Source organism: Dicentrarchus labrax, unplaced genomic scaffold (genome assembly GCF_905237075.1).
Source record: "Dicentrarchus labrax unplaced genomic scaffold, dlabrax2021, whole genome shotgun sequence".
Taxonomy (NCBI): domain Eukaryota; kingdom Metazoa; phylum Chordata; class Actinopteri; family Moronidae; genus Dicentrarchus; species Dicentrarchus labrax.
Window position 1 is genome coordinate 3,038,882 of NW_026136704.1, and position 18,982 is coordinate 3,057,863.

Sequence of the window (18,982 nt, forward strand, 5' to 3'; positions counted from 1 at the left end):
AACTTATAGAAAGGCCCTCGTAATGCCAGAGGAGCCTATTACTCAGCACTAATAGAAGAAAATAAGAATAACCCTAGGTTCCTCTTCAGCACTGTAGCCAGGCTGACAGAGAGCCACAGCTTTATTGAGCCACATATCCCCATAAACTTAAGTAGCAACGACTTTATGAGCTTCTTCTATAATAAAATTATTACTATTAGAGAGAAAATTAATCACCAACTGCCATCAACAGTTATCAGCGGCTCTCCAAGTTCAGGGACTTTTGCTAATGTAAACTTAGATATATATTTAGACTGTTTTCCCGCTATCGATCATCAGTTAACTTCAATAATTTCTTCATCGAAGCCATCAACCTGTCTATTAGACCCGATCCCAACTAGACTGCTTAAAGAAGTTGTTCCCTTAATTGGCACTTCTTTACTGGATATGATTAATCTTTCTTTATTATCAGGATATGTACCACAGTCCTTTAAAATAGCTGTAATTAAACCCCTTCTTAAAAAGCCCACTCTTGATCCAGGGGTTTTAGCCAACTATAGAACAATCTCTAACCTCCCCTTCCTCTCTAAGATTCTGGAGAAAGTAGTCGCCAAAGAGTTGTGTGACTTTCTACATAACAATAGTTTATTTGAGGATTTTCAGTCAGGATTTAGATTTCATCATAGCACAGAGACAGCTCTGGTTAAAGTTAATAATGACCTTGTGATTGCTTCAGACAATGGACTTGTACTTGTAGAATTAGATCTTAGTGCTGCATTTGACACCATTGACCATAATATTCTTTGACAGAGACTTGAGCATCAAATTGGCATTAAAGGAACCGCACTAAGCTGGTTTAAGTCATACTTATCAGATCGTTCGCAGTTTGTACATGTTAACGATGAATCTTCAATAAATACTACAGTTAGTCATGGAGTTCCACAAGGTTCTGTACTTGGACCAATACTATTTACTTTATATATGCTCCTTTTAGGCAACATTATTAGGAATCACTCCATTAACTTTCACTGTTATGCAGATGATACACAGTTATACCTATCGATCAAGCCCGATCTAAATTACAAACATGTCTTAAGGACATAAAATCCTGGATGAGCTGCAATTTTCTGATGTTAAACTCAGAAAAAAACGAAATTCTTGTTCTTGGCCCCAAAAACCTTAGAGACTCACTGTCTAAAGATATAGTTACCCTAGATGGCATTACCTTGGCCTCTAGCACCACTGTCAGGAATCTTGGAGTTATCTTTGATCAGGATTTGTCTTTTAACTCCCACATGAAGCAAACCTCTAGGACTGCCTTCTTTCATTTACGTAATATTACAAAAATTAGACACATTCTATCACAGACAGATGCAGAAAAACTAATCCATGCATTTGTTACTTCAAGGCTGGATTACTGCAACTCTTTATTATCAGGTTGCCCCAATAAGTCCATTAAAACACTCCAATTAATTCAGAACGCTGCAGCACGAGTACTGACAGGAACTAGAAAAAGAGATCACATCTCTCCTGTACTAGTTTCTCTGCATTGGCTCCCTGTAAAATTTAGAATAGAATTGAAAATCCTCCTCCTCACCTATAAAGCTCTTCATGGTCAGGCCCCTTCATATCTTAAAGAGCTCATAGTACCCTATTACCCTACTAGAACACTACGTTCTCTGAATGCTGGGCTACTTGTGGCTCCTATAGTCTCTAAAAGTAGAACAGGAGCCAGAGCCTTCAGTTACCAAGCTCCTCTCCTGTGGAACCAGCTTCCAGTTCGGGAGGCAGACACCCTCTCCACATTCAAGAGTAGGCTTAAGACATTCCTCTTTGATAAAGCTTATAGTTAGGGCTGGATCAGGTGAGTCCTGAACCATCTCTTAGTTATGCTGCTATAGGTCTAGACTGTCGGGGGATTTCCCATGGTGCACTGAGCTCCTCTCTTCCTCTCTCTTTCTGCAGTCATTCATGTTCCATTAATGCATGTTACTAACTTCACTTCATACTGCTGTTACCTGACTTTTCCTAAAAGTATCTGTATTTTAATTTAGAATAGTTTTTATATAAATTGGGAGGGAGGGGGGAGGGTAATCTCGCCTAGGGCACCAAATGGGCATACAGTGTGCAAAGATCATCACAACTCCAAAATGTTGAAATTGTGGGGGAAGTTTGGAGAGTTCTGCCACTTTGTCAAAGCAAAACAAGAGAGATTAATCATGCCATGCTGTCATTAAACAAATGCAGAAGTGAAAGGCAACGTCTTCAGTGAGTTGTCAGATCTGACCTTTTTAACTTTCTCTTCTACTTTTTCATTTTGAAATGAATTTCAAACCTATTGGTAGAGTAATCCTAAAAATTCTCCACCCAATAGGACTGTATAGAGCATTGTTTCTCTAATTCGGGTTACTTTGGAGTACTGCAGGGTTTTTTTTAACATCTTTAAATGTTAATTTAAAATATATCAGGAGAATCAACGGGGTGGCAGAAATATATGCTGGGATTTGTTTGTAACAAATTTAATAAATTCAATAAATAAATAATTATAATTAATCTAATGTGTTAAATTTGACACCAAACTGGGGTGGCAGCTGGGGTGGTCACCACTTCTAGATCCGCCCCTATTGTGCGCTGGTCAGTTTAAAAGGGTGTATCTTATTAAAAAAAGGTTTGAGAATCTGTTGAGGGCAGCATTACGCTTTTAGTGTACAGCTTTCCGGAAATTCATTAGAAGAAGAATACCACTCTTTTATTCTGAAATAGTACTTCCGGTCGCCCTAAACGGTAGCGGAACTGTGAATGGAACATAGGGAACATTTGAGACACTGTTGACATTAACGTTAGTACAGGTCGAGACAACGATAATGGAAGTCACAGAATGAATGAACGTAAATAAGTCAACCTCAGTGGGAGAGAAGGACACAGGACGATATATCTTCGGTATGTAACGGTAGTTTTATTTTCCATGACATGAGGTTTCATTTTTAGTTTGCATGAATATTAATTAACTGTTCACTGTAGCTAGTTCAAACTCTGACACTGACATATGTACGCTAGCTGGCAGGCTAACGTTAACGTTACTCTGGTTGACTGCACTAACATATTTCGCTATATTCACGGAACGGAATATGCACGTATAACATATAACGTTAAACTAATGGTATTGGACCAAAGGGAAGCGTTTTGGGTTTGCATTTAGAAACAGACAATTCATCAGTTAAAACTTAGGCGGGACTCTCAGTTGGCTGTCGTTTTACACATGACTGTTGTTACACTTCTGCCGTGGCAGATTTGCAAATGCACACATTCACAAATCTCAGTACATATTTACAGATTAATTTACACATTTACAAATCTGATTTTGATTGATTGTAATGTATAGTGATCCTAGTTCAGGGTTCCCAGGATTCTGGAAAGCCTGGCAAAACTGGACATTTAAAGACTAGTTTTCCAGTCGTGCAAACACCTGTGAATTTATTTGTATATGTGCCCCTCAGGTTGCCTATGTAAACTTAATGGCGTATTGCTCATGGTAGTACTGTTGGGTCTCTGTAAATGTAATTAGGAGTTCGGTCTAGACCTGCTCAATTTGAAAAGTGTCCTGAGATAACTTCTGTTATGAATTGGCACTATACAAATAACATTTAATTTAATTTAATTATTTAGTTTGAAAGTCGACAGTTGGTAGGATAAGATGTACAGTACACACTTGAAACTGCTTTACCAGATGCAGTGTGGAATTGACTTGCAGTGATTTTTCCAGCATCAAGTACAATTTTTCCCGAGGTATGAGCAAAATTCTCATATCTACAATACAGCATCACATTTCTCATTGCCGCAGTTGATAAATAAATATACAGTGGTGTCAATTGTACACTGTGTGCAATGAACACTTTAACTTTCTAAAAGATTAACATAACCAACTAATCTATTATTACTGTACTACAAAGTGCTGTCTTGTATTGTCAAGAAAAACTCCTGCAGATGTCTGGAAAATTATTTGTCAAAAAAAGCAAGAACTCTAACCTCTAACCACTAACACTAACCTAAAAAATATAAAGGAAATTCCTTAAGACAAAATCCTCTCAAACTGGGGCTTTATGGTCTAATGTGCGTCTATTATGGGGGTCCCTGACATGAAGAGGTTTGGGAACCCCATTTGGGACTAAATCAGTGGTTGCCAACCTTTTCCCCTAAAGGAGTTTTCTGTCACTGAATAAACTGATGACCCCTGACTAAGTGACATATTTGATGGATATTTCATGTTAGTCGACCAATTGTTGCACGTTTCAGATATTAATTTAAATATTTAAAGTGATATATTGTAACAGCTGTTAAATGACAACAGAAATGGCGTTAAAGGGGAACTTGGCAACTCTAGCCATTTCTTCGCTGGTTTTCACTTTTGTCGTCGCATGTTCTCAACGAGCTCCCCCTATAGCTCTGGGACGTATATTTCAAAACACTGTCGTAAAAAAACTCACTTGCGGCACCCTCCTGCCCCTTTCTACCACTGCTAATGTGCATTTGTTGCCGGGCAACTTTTTCGTGTGGAGCAATGTCTACCGAGGTGGGTAATACATTCATCGTCGCTTGTTCTTATAGCCAGCGTGGCTAACCGGTATTGAGGGGGGCGTGTGTGTTTATGTGGAATTGCCGTAAAGCAGTTTGTGTTTCTCGCTTCTCACGATACTTCCTATTTCCAACTTAACGGAACGGTAGTCCCAAAGTTGCAAGGTTGGTTTCCGCCTGGGGACGCTAGGGGGAGCAGGGAACGTCACCATTAACACCGGAACAGGCCATTTAACCATCCAAATGATTTCTAAACGGGTTTATTAAGTTGAAATAGTTGCCAAATTCCCCTTTAATGTTAACATTGTTTTTGCGACTATCCAACTAATTAAAAGGGTCGACTAAGACTCTTTTCGATTAATGGTTAAGTCGACTACTGACAATAAACCCAAGTAGTGAACACAATAACTTGCAGGAAATCTGTATAAAACGTATTTCTTGTGAATGTTGCGTCAGAGATGAGTTTTCCTTTTTTGAACTTTTTAAACAATTCTCTCTTTATTATGTGATTATTATTATTCATTAAAAAACAATCATACATAATTCATAGTTGACTAAATATCCGCATCAGCCATTGAAAAGCCCATATTGGTTGACTAAATGGATTTGCTAACAAATTAGAAGCATACTTTAGACAAGAGGATAGAAGGATGCTCCTTTCGTCGTTCAGTAGACCTTGAGCAGGTATGTGCATCATCTCATCTCTTGCACATTCATTTGCATCCCCATGTGCATGCATGAGATACAAACAAAACTGCAAACCACTCATCAATCAACACCTTGTTCCATAGAGCTACAAGCTGTCAGAAACTCTACTGTGAAGTTCTTTTTTGCACAAGTTGTCTGATTTTGCATGTTTTTCACAGAACGCCCGCCCCGCCGTTAAAGAGGCAGCAGAACAGAAAGATGAGCTCACTGCACAGGTTGGTGATAAACTGTTATGGTTATGATGGTGAGGCTCAAAAGTCACCTGTGTTCCAAATGATGTGGTTGTGGGATGCATTTTCTGCTGACCTTTTCTCACAGTCTGATGAGATACAATATGGGGTAGCTACGCTTGTAGTTGTCAGAGACAAAAGGAGGTAATACATACATTGGGCGGCTGTGGCTCAGAGGCAGAGCGGGTCGTCCACTAATCAGAAGGTTGTTGGCTCAATCAACGGCTCCTCCCGCCACGTGTCCAAGTATCCTTGAGCAAAATAGCGAACCCCGAATTGCATCCTGATGCTGTGCATGAATTAATTACTGTTCGATGGACTTTGACTGAATGTGTGTGAAAGCGCTTTGAGTGGTCGGAAGACTACAAAGGCGCATACAAGTACAGGTCCATTTACCATTTACATTGCACCCTACATTTCTTCCATTTCCCATAATTCTGTCCGTCTGCTTTGCCTGACACACTGCTACATAGTAATGTAACTCTGGGTTGGTCACTGTTCCTGTGACAGAGTGTGTGTACATGCAGTAACTTGTCTGTCATGACAGGAATATTTTTAGCTAATCTTTCAATAACAGCCCTACTAGGCTCACAGAGCTGTTTTTGTCCTAGCAGCTTAGAGTTCCTTAGATATGTGCGATCATATGTGTCATGTGGCAATGTTTTTGGGTCACAGGTGCAGCGCACCACACTGCTGACCACACTTGATGTTTGGTGTGGTGAACAGAGGTGGGTAATAATGAGCACTTGCCGGAGTAGTTTTAATGCAGCATGCTCTTTACTCTAAGATTTTTAGAGAAAAATCATGACTTGTACATTTGGAACCAATGTTTATTTTTATTGTCGATTAATCTGACGATCATTTTCTTAAGTAATCCATTAGTTATTTTGACCATAAAAGATTTCCTGTTTTGTCCTCTACCCAAAGATATTCAGGTTACAGTCATAGTTAAAAGGATCAATTATAAAAATAATAGTAGACAGCGATTAACTAATCTTGCAGGTCTATCATGCACGTTTAGTTAAAAGGAGACATATTATGCTCCTTTTCAGGTTCATAATTGTATTTGGTGGCTCTACTACAATAGGTTTAGATGTTTTAATGTTCAAAAAACACATTATTTTTCTTATACTGCCTATAGCTGAGCACCTCTTTTCAGCCTCTGTCTGAATCGATCGGTTTTAGCTCCCGTCTCTTTAAGGCCCCCCTCCCGAAAAGCCCAGTCTGCTCTGATTGGTCGGCATTATGACGCAGATGATGCTCCGGCCCCTCCCATTTCCGCCTCGGCGTTGCCGGCAGGTAGATCCTCACTGCTACTGAGCTGCATTTCTACCATCCATATTAATTCAATAACTGCTTCTAAACCAAAAACTTCACCACCGGACATGTTAGAGCGGGAGCCTGACGTGAAATCACGGAGAAATGGAGAAATGAACAACATCAACAATCAGGATTACAGCTTTCTGTGACGTGTTCCTCAGGTATATATATATATATATATAAAACCTCTATCTATCACATAATGTTAGTGTTTATACCTTAATTATGAAAACCAACACAGTGTTTTATGCTTGTCTTTACAGGTACAGTAGTGAGCAGTGACCCACAGTCTACACAGCCTAGTGAAGTTAAACATATTATATGCCTGGAATACTTTATCCTGTATAACATGTCAACATAACTGAAGGAATTACTCATCTAATAAAGTAACTTGTTTATGTGGTTGAAAAACTGCTAAGTAACCAACTGTACTGTACTGTATCCATATTTCATAGTCTGATATTTTAACTTGAAAGTATTATTACCAAAGTTAACCTTCAGATATGTGTAAAAGCTGCAATTTAGTTTGAACCCCAGTAAAAATACTGTATATATACTGAATATTCTATCATTTATATTATATATTGTGATGTCATTTATCTTCCAACATAATAAAGTTTGAATGTGAGACAGTAATGTATTGTGTTATAGGTTTAAATTTCACATTTTCATATTAATAGATGTTACACGAAACCAGGTTTTCAACTTTTGTACATCCAGGAAATCATCATAAAACCTCTGTGAAAAAACATGTTATTTATATAAAACCACACTTATTACTGAATTATTATTATTATTATTATTATTATTATAGTAATTATTGTAGGTGATTTTAATATTCATGTGGATAATAACAATGACAGCCTTAGTAATGCATATCATTAATAGACTCAATTGGCTTCTGTCAGAGTGTAAATAAACCAACTGATTGTTTTAATCACACTCTTGACCTTGTTCTATCATATGGCATTGATATTGAACATTTAATAGTCTTCCCACATAATCCTTTCCTATCTGACTATTATTTAATAACTTTTGAATTCATACTATTAGATTATAAGCCATTAGGCAAAACTTCCTACAGCAGATGTCTATCTGACAGTGCTGTAGCTAAATTTAAGGAGGAGATTCCTTCAGTGTTTAATTCAATGCCATGTCTGAATTTAACAAAGTCCTATAACAACTTTAGTCCCTCTGAAATTGATAATCTTGTCGATAGTGCTACAGGCTCACTACGATCAACATTAGACTCTATCGCTCCTACAAAAAGGAAATTATTAAAACATAGGAGACTAGCACCGTGGTACAACCATCAAACCCGCCAGTTAAAGCAAATAGCTCAAAAATCTGAAAGGAAATGGCGCTCTTCCAAAGTATCAGAATATCGCTCAATTTGCCAAGATAATCTTAAAACTTATAGAAAGGCCCTCCGTAATGCCAGAGGAGCCTATTACTCAGCACTAATAGAAGAAAATAAGAACAACCCTAGGTTCCTCCTCAGCACTGTAGCCAGGCTGACAGAGAGTCACAACTCTATTGAGCCACATATCCCCATAACCTTAAGTAGCAATGACTTCATGAGCTTCTTTTATAATAAAATTATTACTATTAGAGAGAAAATTAATCATCAGCTGCCATCAACAGTTATCAGTAGCTCTCCAAGTTCAGGGACTTTTACCAATTTAAACTCAGATATATATTTGGGCTGTTTTTCTGCTATCGATCTTCATCAGTTAACTTGAATCATTTCTTCATCGAAGCCATCGACCTGTCTATTAGACCCGATCCCAACTAGGCTGCTTAAAGAAGTTGTTCCCTTAATTGGCACTTCTTTACTGGATATGATTAATCTTTCTTTATTATCAGGATATGTACCACAGTCCTTTAAAGTAGCTGTAATTAAACCCCTTCTTAAAAAGCCCACTCTTGACCCAGGGGTTTTAGCCAACTATAGACCAATCTATAACCTCCCCTTCCTCTCTAAGATTCTGGAGAAAGTAGTCGCCAAAGAGTTGTGTGACTTTCTACATAACAGTAGTTTATTTGAGGATTTTCAGTCAGGATTTAGAGTTCATCATAGCACAGAGACAGCTCTGGTTAAAGTTAATAATGACCTTGTGATTGCTTCAGACAATGGACTTCTCTGTACTTGTAGAATTAGATCTTAGTGCTGCATTTGACACCATTGACCATAATATTCTTTTACAGAGACTTGAGCATCAAATTGGCATTAAAGGAACCGCACTAAGCTGTTTTAAGTCATACTTATCAGATCGTTCGCAGTTTGTACATGTTAACGATGAATCTTCAATAAATACTACAGTTAGTCATGAAGTTCCACAAGGTTCTGTACTTGGACCAATACTATTTACTTTATATATGCTCCTTTTAGGCAACATTATTAGGAATCACTTTCACTGTTATGCAGATCATACGCAGTTATACCTATCGATCAAGCCCGATCTAAATTACAAACATGTCTTAAGCACATAAAATCCTGGATGAGCTGCAATTTTCTGATGTTAAACTCAGAAAAAAACGAAATTCTTGTTCTTGGCCCCAAAAACCTTAGAGACTCACTGTCTAAAGATATAGTTACTCTAGATGGCATTACCTTGGCCTCTAGCACCACTGTCAGGAATCTTGGAGTTATCTCCAGGACCTCTAGGACTGCCTTCTTTCATTTACGTAATATTACAAAAATTAGACACATACTATCACAGACAGATGCAAAAAAACTAATCCATGCATTTGTTACTTCAAGGCTGGATTACTGCAACTCTTTATTATCAGGTTGCCCCAATAAGTCCATTAAAACGCTCCAATTAATTCAGAACGCTGCAGCACGAGTACTGACAGGAACTAGAAAAAGAGATCACATCTCTCCTGTACTAGCTTCTCTGCACTGGCTCCCTGTAAAATTTAGAATAGAATTGAAAATCCTCCTCCTCACCTACAAAGCTCTTCATGGTCAGGCCCCTTCATATCTTAAAGAGCTCATAGTACCCTATTACCCCACTAGAACACTACGTTCTCTGAATGCTGGGCTACTTGTGGTTCCTATAGTCAAAAAGTAGAACAGGAGCCAGAGCCTTCAGTTACCAAGCTCCTCTCCTGTGGAACCAGCTTCCAGTTGTGGTTCGGGAGGCAGACACCCTCACCACATTCAAGAGTAGGCTTAAGACATTCCTCTTTGATGAAGCTTATAGTTAGGGCTGGATCAGGTGAGTCCTGAACCATCCCTTAGTTATGCTGCTATAGGCCTAGACTATCAGGGGATTTCCCATGGTGCACTGAGCTCCTCTCTTCCTCTCTCTTTCTGCACTCATTCATGTCCCATTAATGCATGTTACTAACTTCACTTCTTCCTCGGAGTTCTTGTGCTTTCTCGTCTCGCAGGTTCTTATCGATCCTGGTGGAGCCTCCTGCCATGGTCCTGCTAGATTGCCATTGCCAATACTGTTGTTGCTGTGCACCTGTCTGTCTGTCTCTCTTTCTCTCTCTCTCTCACCCCAACTGGTCGAGACAGACGACCACCCACCTAGAGCCGAAGGATCTGTCCTAGGTTTCTGCCTTTTAACAGGCAGTTTTTCCTTGCCCTTGTCGCCAAGTGCTTGCTCATGGTGGTACTGTTGGGTCTCTGTAAATAATGTTATAAAGAGTTCGGTCTAGACCTGCTCTATTTGAAAAGTGTCCTGAGATAACTTCTGTTATGAATTGGCGTTATACAAATAAAATTGAATTGAATTTAAAAATGACCAAAACTCTTCTTAAAAGTAAAACACTTTATTTTTCATTCATATTCCAGTTACACATGTTGCAAGTAACAAAACCATAACTTTAATGTAAACCGTGCAGATCGTGTCCTTCAGGCTGTTCTGATGCAGCAGCTGTCTCTGTCCTCTGATGGGTCCAGGAACACCTGAGCTTCATCAGGTCACCTGTTAAAAAAAAAAAAAAAAAACCTGAGTTACTTGTAAGGCAGCATATATATATATATATATATATATATATATATATATATATATATATATATATATAAATGCAGTGCAAGTACAACAGCTCATTGTGGCTCAAAGTAGTCCTAAGTTATAAAATAAAATAATAAAACAGTGTTTGACTCCACAAAACAGCCTAGTGAGCACATAGTTACACAATATTACTAAACTAATGAATCCCTGCAGTTTGACTATTTCTCTCTCACAGTAGCTCTTTCGTTAACTCCGGTGCACGTAGATCAAGTTCATTTACACACCGTAACACACACACACGGAAAACAACGCAGCTAGCCCCAGCTGGTTAGCACGTTAGCAAGTTACACAAACAGAAAATAATCATTATAACTCACTCCCGGTATTTTGGTAGCTTCTAACGAGGGTTAACGATCACACTGTCCCTCATATTACAACATAAAGTCCAACAGACTCAGTAACTATAGTAACACAGTGACATCACAGAGCTGCTGTGTGCTAATCAAAGCTACAATCCTACCAAACTAATGACCTCCGCTGCTGAATTTATACACAGTACGGTGTCTTCTTCTGATCACAGCTGTACTAATCCACACGGTGAACAGATACTGAGCTACCCAGCAGATATGCAAGTTACAAGTTCAAGGAACATGGAAGATAATTAATAGCCTAATTAGAAAAGGTGGTAAGAACAAAGACTATCCTTCTTACTTCACTAAAAAACATGATGCAACTACAAATAATAAAAAAGAGATAGCTGATGAATTCAATGAATATTTTGTAAATGTGGGACCTAAATTAGCTAATGAGATCAAAGAGCCGAGTGACATCGAAGGCATTAATAGATGTAATAAAAAAAATGAATTCTATGTTTTTAAATGGAGTAAATGAAAATGAAATTTTGGACATTGTAAAGGAATTTAAAAATAAAAAGTCTACGGATTATAATGCCATTGATATGTCAATAGTAAAGAACACTATCGAATTTACTGTCAAACCCCTTACACATATATGCAATCAAACATTCTTAACAGGCATCTATCCAGATAAAATGAAGATAGCAAAAGTTATTCCTCTTTATAAAAATGGAGATAAACATTTGTTTTCCAACTACAGACCAGTTTCTTTACTTCCTCAATTTTCTAAGATTTTAGAAAAGATATTTGTAAAAAGACTTGATAATTTTGTTGAAAAATACAATGTATTAAGTGAGCAACAGCATGGATTTCGAGCCAATAGATCAACCACACTGGCTATAATGGAACTGGTTGAAAAAATGTCTTCATCAATAGACAACAAAGAGTACACAGTGAGGGTATTTATCAACCTTTATTGATACAATAGATCACAAAATATTAATGAGTAAGCTGGAAAATTAGAGGTGTAGCATATTCCTGGCTTGGGGGTACCCCAAGGGTCAGTTCTTTTTGCTGATGACACTAATTTGTTTTGTTCACATAAAGATCTGAATGAGCTTTTAGATAAAGTCGAAAGTGAATTGTATAATTTGAAAAAATGGTTTGATGTGAACAAACTGTCATTGAATTTAAGTAAGACAAAATTCATAGTGTTTGGAAATAAAAAAATCAACAATGAGGTTAAACTCAGGATTGACAAGGTAGAAATAGAGAGAGTGTATGAAAACAAATTCCTGGGTGTAATGATAGACCATAAATTAAACTGGAAACCCCACATAAACTACATTAAATCTAAAATATCAAAATCTATTGCAATACTCTATAAAACTAAGGACATAAATCATTATTAATTTTGTATTCCTCACTCATTCTTCCTTACATTAAATACTGTATCGAGATATGGGGAAATACTTACAAAACTAATACAAATTGCATTTTTTTGTTGCAAAAAAGAGCTATAAGACAGGTAACAAGGTTGAATATACTCTCCCCACCAATATGTTATTCGTGCACTCTCAAAATTTGAAGTTTACAGGTTTGGTTAACTTTAAAACATTACAGTTAATGTATGGAGCACATTGTAAAACACTTCCAGACTGTATCCAAGGGTTATTCACAAAGAGGACAAGCATTTATCCACTGAGGAGAAATTTCATTTTTGAAAGGAAATGGACAAGAACTAATATGAAAAGTAAAAATGTGTCAGTGTATGGAGTAAAATTATGGAATGATTTTGACATTGAATTGAAAGAAAGTAAAAATATGGGTTCATTAAGAAATGATTTAAAACCAAAACATTAGAAAGTTATGTAAGAAGTGAATGTGGGGATTTGAATTTTTGAAACCAGGTATCTGGATATCTCTGTTTTTAGTTTGTTATGAGAACTTAAATTGTTAATTTATTTAACTTTGTCATGTTGAAAAGTCACTGCTTTTTCCTTGCCCTTGTCGCCAAGTAATTACCTTATCTTGCCTTACCTTACCTTACCAAGTGCTTGCTCATGGTGGTACTGTTGGGTCTCTGTAAATAATTTTATAAGGAGTTTGGTCTAGACCTGTTCTATTTGAAAAGTGTCCTGAGATAACTTCTGTTATGAATTGGTGCTATACAAATAAAACTGAATTGAATTGAATTGTTTTGCCTAATAAGATTTAGTAAATTACAGCCTATATGAGCTTCATTTTATTTTCTTAAGAAATGCCTGGTGCCTTCTTGGAAAGAGCCCATCATCATATTGCTTCATATTTTATTAATATGGAGCAGCATTAGAAAAGGCTAAGTTGAGTTACTGGGCGTACATTTGTGTGCTTGCATGAATGTCAGTGCCTTGGAGGTATGTCGGTATACCTGCTACAACCTGCAAACAGCCTGATAGCAGCTCTTCTCTGCCATTAAACCGCCATGTGATGCAGATCTTGGATCAGTTCGAATAAACCACATTGTGAGGACGGTGAGGTGTTGACTGTGGGATTGGAGTGACCTTTATAGGCTGTCTCTGTGGTTTTACGTCCTGTAAAGATTGAACAATGTCAACTGAACCAGCCTGTGTTGTGCTTTGCAGACAGCTGAGTCAGCTGCTCCGAGTATGGAGGTGGAGGAGGAGGGTGGAGGTGTCTCTCTACCCAGCCCCTGGCTTTCACTGCAGCACATACTGCTCCACCACTTCAGAACCAGGTGCCCAACTCAGTTTGTTGCTTTATTGCTATTTGACAATCACTGAAGTAGTTAGTGACCATAGTGTATGTATGAAATATTAGTGGTAGCAGTTGTAGTAACGTTGTTCATCCAGCAATTTGTATTCCATTTCCATAGTTTGTGAAATAGTGAGAGATAGATTTAAAAAGAGTGGTCAAAATGTGTGCAGCAGTGGACAAGATATCCTGACTTTTAGTTACTGGTGTGGGCCAGGCTAAATTTACTGTGTGAGCAAGTGTCGTCCTGGAAAGATTTCTTAAAAAGAGTGGGAACACTGAATGGGCAACTCAGTTTAAACTGATTTCCAAAAGGTCTCCTGTGAACAAAGTTTTTGAAGGAGCACTCCTACAGTTTCATATGTCAAAGTTAGTTTAGTAATCTCTAGAAGTACCACTCATTCTGTGGGAACAACTCTATGATGTATGCGGTTCTGGGGGAGCTTTTGATTTAAAGTTGTGACAGAAAGCCTACGTTACAAACTGGGGGTGTGGAGTTTGAAAGATGTGGGCGTTTACCAAGCAGGATTGCATAATGGGAAATGTAGGATCCAGTGTTTTGAAACTTGACCAATATTAGGGACTAGAAGTCAGAATATCTCAGTCTCTGCTGCTTCGATTTAGAGCTTTCTGTTTGAATCCGTTTTTCACAAGTGCTCCAAATTCAACGTTGATAGATATCTGTTTCAACTCTTTTATCATGTCAGGGAAAATGTAGATAGGTGAGAAAGAAAGCTGGATACATACACTCAAATTCTAAAAATATCCCCTTTCTTTGTTTATAGTAAATCCTTTAGAGATCCACAAGAAGAAGCTCTTCCTGTGGTTCAGCCACCTTCCTCAGGAGGAGAAACAGTTTGGTGGTTGCTTCAGCCCAGAGACCATGCATGTGGATCCTCTGATCTTGGAAAGAAAGTTCGAGGAGAGTGCAGGACTGCTCAGCTCCCCTCTCCAAACCCAGACCCCCTTCAGCCCCTCTGTGACTGTGGAACAGCTGTTTGAACCCACCGATGGCTGGAGTGCAGGTCGGGGGCTCAATGTACTGCTGTACGGTGCCGTGGGAACAGGAAAGAGTACAATGGTACGAAAGCTGGTGCTGGATTGGTGCGCTGGGAACACCCTGACCCACTTCAAACTACTGGTTCCTTTCTCTTGTGAGGACCTTGGCCAACTGTCAAAGTAAAATATCTTTCTCTTACTCAGTTACACAGTTGTCTTATGTCATATGCTGTATATGTGATATGCTGAATTTGGAATCATGTTTTATTAGCCATTTCCCCCAGCATCAGAGCCTATCAACACATTCTCACTCAGCAAATACATTATAAAGTTACATACATATCAGATCTGATTAAGGTTGCAGCAAATATTTATTTGTATTATCAATGTATATTTCAATTAACGGATTCATCATTTATTATATAAAATGTCACAAAAATAGTCAAAATGACGTCTTCAATTTATAAGACTGTACAACTCAGGCTTTGTACTACCTACCCGGAAATTTAGAGACTGGTTTTCCAGTCATGGAAACACCTGGAAATGGATTAAAATGACCAAATATCCTAGAAATAATCTATGTTGTCCTCAAAAATGTTCATTATATCTTAGCTCACTCACTCAGATTGCCTACATAAAACTACGTATAACCAGACACAAACTGGACTTGCAGCGATCTTTTTTGTGTCAAGTCTAATTTTTCCACAGCACAGTGATGTTAATTGTATGTGCAACAAAAACTTTTTGTCTTTCTGCAACTATCCCATAAATGAAAAGTGCGTTGGCTAAGACTCTCTATTGAGTAAATGCAAAACAAATGAGTGACTTACCCTAATCTCACCCACTCAGGCAACAACTGGTCCACAGTGACACCCTTCTATTCATAGATATTATATCATTAACTATTACTGATACTTTGGCAGTAAACTGAATAGTGTAGGAGGCATTAGAGCAAAGGTATTTCTTGGATTTGATTCACCTACCTGTACTGGGGGTGTGCACAGAACATCAGAAAATATAAATGGGAAATATAATTGGATTGGGACAAAAGAAGAAACACTATTTTGGCATCAATGTGGTTTTAGCTAACCACATTTCCTATTTTGCCACTTTGTGCAGAATCTTGCTCAAATCAGTGAGTTTACAACAATAATTCGATTAGCTGAATATAGGTATGGTCAGTTATACAGACTGTTGCATCAAACTGCTGTGAGTAATAAACAGCACAAATTGACAAATCCCCTCCAACACAGGGCGGCTTCCTTAAGGGACCTTGTGAGCAGGAAGTACCTCCACCTGAGAAAACACCCCCTGCTGAGTGGGGAGGGAGACCAGGCCAAAGATGTGCTGTTCCTCTTTAATGGGATGGAGAAGATGAAACTGGACTTCCGGATTGGAGCCACAGAGCTCTGCAGTGACCCTAATGAGGTGCTGGTTCCAGGTGTAGTGGTGGTGAACCTGCTGAGGAAGTACCTCCTGCCTGAGGTAAGGGACAGGCCAACATCAATGCACTGTTTTACACTGTCATCTATTTTTGGGCATTTGTCATTCTGAAGTGCAAAATACTGCCATGACCATTGCTGGTAATGCATAGGGTTACTTAAGGAGCAGAACAATTTCCTAAGTCTTGTTGCAAGGCCTTACAAATTTACTATGTTCTATAAAATTTTGAAAATTAAAAAGCTGCAGTAGGTAACTTTTATAAAAATAACTTTTTTGTTATATTTGCTGAAACTTTTACAGTTGATAGTTGAGTCTCATTAACCAGTCATCAGATATTGATGCTGGGAATGAGACTCAACAATCAACTACCTTCAAGCCATCAGCCCAAAGCGTCTTTCCATCTATCTTGGCTCTGATAGGTTGTTTTCATTTGCACTCAATTCTTGCAAATGCCATTAGAAGCACTAGAAGGGGGGGCGCTTGTTTAGGTCAGTTGGTAGAGCTGGCGTCCCATGTACCGAGGCTGAGTCCTCCTTGCTGCAGCGGCCCAGGGTTTGAATCCGACCTGCGGCCCTTTGCTACGTGTCATCCCCTCTCTCTCTGCCCCCCTTTCCTGTCTATCTTTGGCTGTAACTCTCAAATTAAGGCAATAAAAGTCCCCCCAAAAAAGAGAAGGAGCCAGAGAGAAACAAAATTTGATATAAATGACAAATATATTTTACAGTAAAGGCTTGCAAGTTGCAGTCAGATTCCCTTTCTTAAACTGAGAATGCGAATAAAGTTACTATCCTGGAAACTAGGAATATCGAGTGGAGTGCAGTACCCTGTTATAAATACCATGAGATCTATAATAGTGGCTGCAGCCTACATTTTACTCAACTCCAAGCTTTTATTTTAAACAGACAAGTATACAAATCTGATCAGGTATTTGATGCCACCTTTCAGCACTCAACAGTTTTTGATACTCTGTTAGTTTGATACTAAATAAAAGGACAGAGGATCAATAACCAGCCATAATAGGGGTAAGGGCAATGGTGGCAATTATCCTCCCCTTCTACTTTTCTTGCTTTTAATGTATAGCATCTGCAGGAAGTGCTGGGTTTCCTTGACACTGGCTTAACAAAGAAATTAATTTGTAAATGAAAGCGGAACTTTTGCTTAAAAGAAAGTGTTGCAGTGTGCAGAGTGGTGGGTATGACATGACTGTTGTTGTACTGATGGAATAAGTGCTATGGAAATGCACATTTTCCCTATCTCTGTCTTGCCTGGCTTTTATTAAGGACTGGCCTTAATTTTGTTCTTCATAGAGATGCTGTGTTCCTGCCCGAGAAAAATAAATGAAAGTACAACCCCATTTCCAATGAAGTTGGGACGTTGTGTAAAACGTAAATAAAAACAGAATACAATGATTTGCAAATCCTTTTCAACCTATATTCAATTGAATACACTACAAAGACAAGATATTTTAATGTTCAAACTGATGAACTTTGTTGTTTTTTTGCAAATATTCACTCATTTTGAATTTGATGCCTGCAACATGTTCCAAAAAAGCTGGGACAGGGGCAACAAAAGACTGGGAAAGTTGAGGAATGCTCAAAAAAACACCTGTTTGGAACATTCCACGGGTGAACAGGTTAATTGGAAACAGGTGAGTGTCATGATTGGGTATAAAAGGAGCATCCCCGAAAGGCTCAGTCATTCACAAGCAAGGATGGGGTGAGGTTCACCACTTTGTGAACAACTGCGTGAGCAAATAGCCCAACAGTTTAAGAACAACGTTTCTCAATGTACAATTGCAAGGAATTTAGGGATTTCATCATCTACGGTCCATAATATCATCAAAAGATTCAGAGAATCTGGAGAAATCTCTGCACGTAAGCGGCAAGGCCGAAAACCAACATTGAATGCCTGTGACCTTTGATCCCTCACTGCATTAGACACCGACATCAATGTGTAAAGGATATTACCACATGGGCTCAGGAACACTTCAGAAAACCATTGTCAGTTACAAGTCCACATTTCAAATTGTTTTTGGAAATTGTGGACGTTGTGTCCTCCGGGCCAAAGAGGAAAAGGACCATCTGGATTGTTATCAGCGCAAAGTTCCAAAGCCAGCATCTGTGATGGTATGGGGGTGTGTCAGTGCCCATGGCATGGGTAACTTGCACATCTGTGAAGGCACCATTAATGCTTAAGGGTACATACAGGTTTTGGAGCAACATATACTGCCATCCAAGCAACATCTTTTTCAGGGACCTCCCTGCTTATTTCAGCAAGACAATGCCAAGCCACATTCTGCACATGTTACAACAGGCTGGCTTCGTAGTAAAAGAGTGCGGGTACTAGCCTGCCTGCAGTCCAGACCTGTCTCCCATTGAAAATGTGTGGCCATTATGAAGCGCAAATCAAATTCAAAGTGAGTGAATATTTGAAAAAAAAAAACAATAAAGTTTATCGGTTTTAACATTAAATAAATTGTCTTTGTAGTGTATTCAATTGAATATAGGTTGAAAAGGATTTGCAAATCATTGTATTCTGTTTTACACAACATCCCAACTTCATTGGAATTGGGGTTGTAAATAAAAAAGAAATAACTGAGGCTCAACAAGCCTAGGAGTTTACAAACATTTCAAGTCAAAAACTTATTTTT

General features: G+C 38.4%; 2 protein-coding genes across 4 annotated transcripts in view; one reads left to right on the forward strand and one right to left on the reverse strand.

Moving 5' to 3' along the window:
• The first annotated feature begins 2,753 nt into the window (after positions 1-2,753).
• Positions 2,754-18,982, forward strand: part of nlrx1 (NLR family member X1) — a 28,713-nt gene continuing 12,484 nt past the window's right edge. For all 3 annotated transcript variants that reach the window (XM_051397918.1, XM_051397919.1, XM_051397920.1), the window contains exons 1-5: positions 2,754-2,919; positions 5,418-5,474; positions 13,761-13,873; positions 14,676-15,069; positions 16,143-16,374. In XM_051397918.1, coding sequence (XP_051253878.1) covers positions 5,458-5,474; positions 13,761-13,873; positions 14,676-15,069; positions 16,143-16,374 — 756 coding nt within the window. In that variant the 5' untranslated portion in view covers positions 2,754-2,919; positions 5,418-5,457. The remainder of the gene's footprint in view (positions 2,920-5,417; positions 5,475-13,760; positions 13,874-14,675; positions 15,070-16,142; positions 16,375-18,982) is intronic.
• LOC127362358 (gap junction delta-2 protein-like) overlaps positions 10,491-18,982 on the reverse strand; it is a 678,509-nt gene continuing 670,017 nt past the window's right edge. The window contains exon 3 of the transcript XR_007884431.1: positions 10,491-10,750. The gene's annotated coding sequence lies outside the window, so the exon portion shown is untranslated. The remainder of the gene's footprint in view (positions 10,751-18,982) is intronic.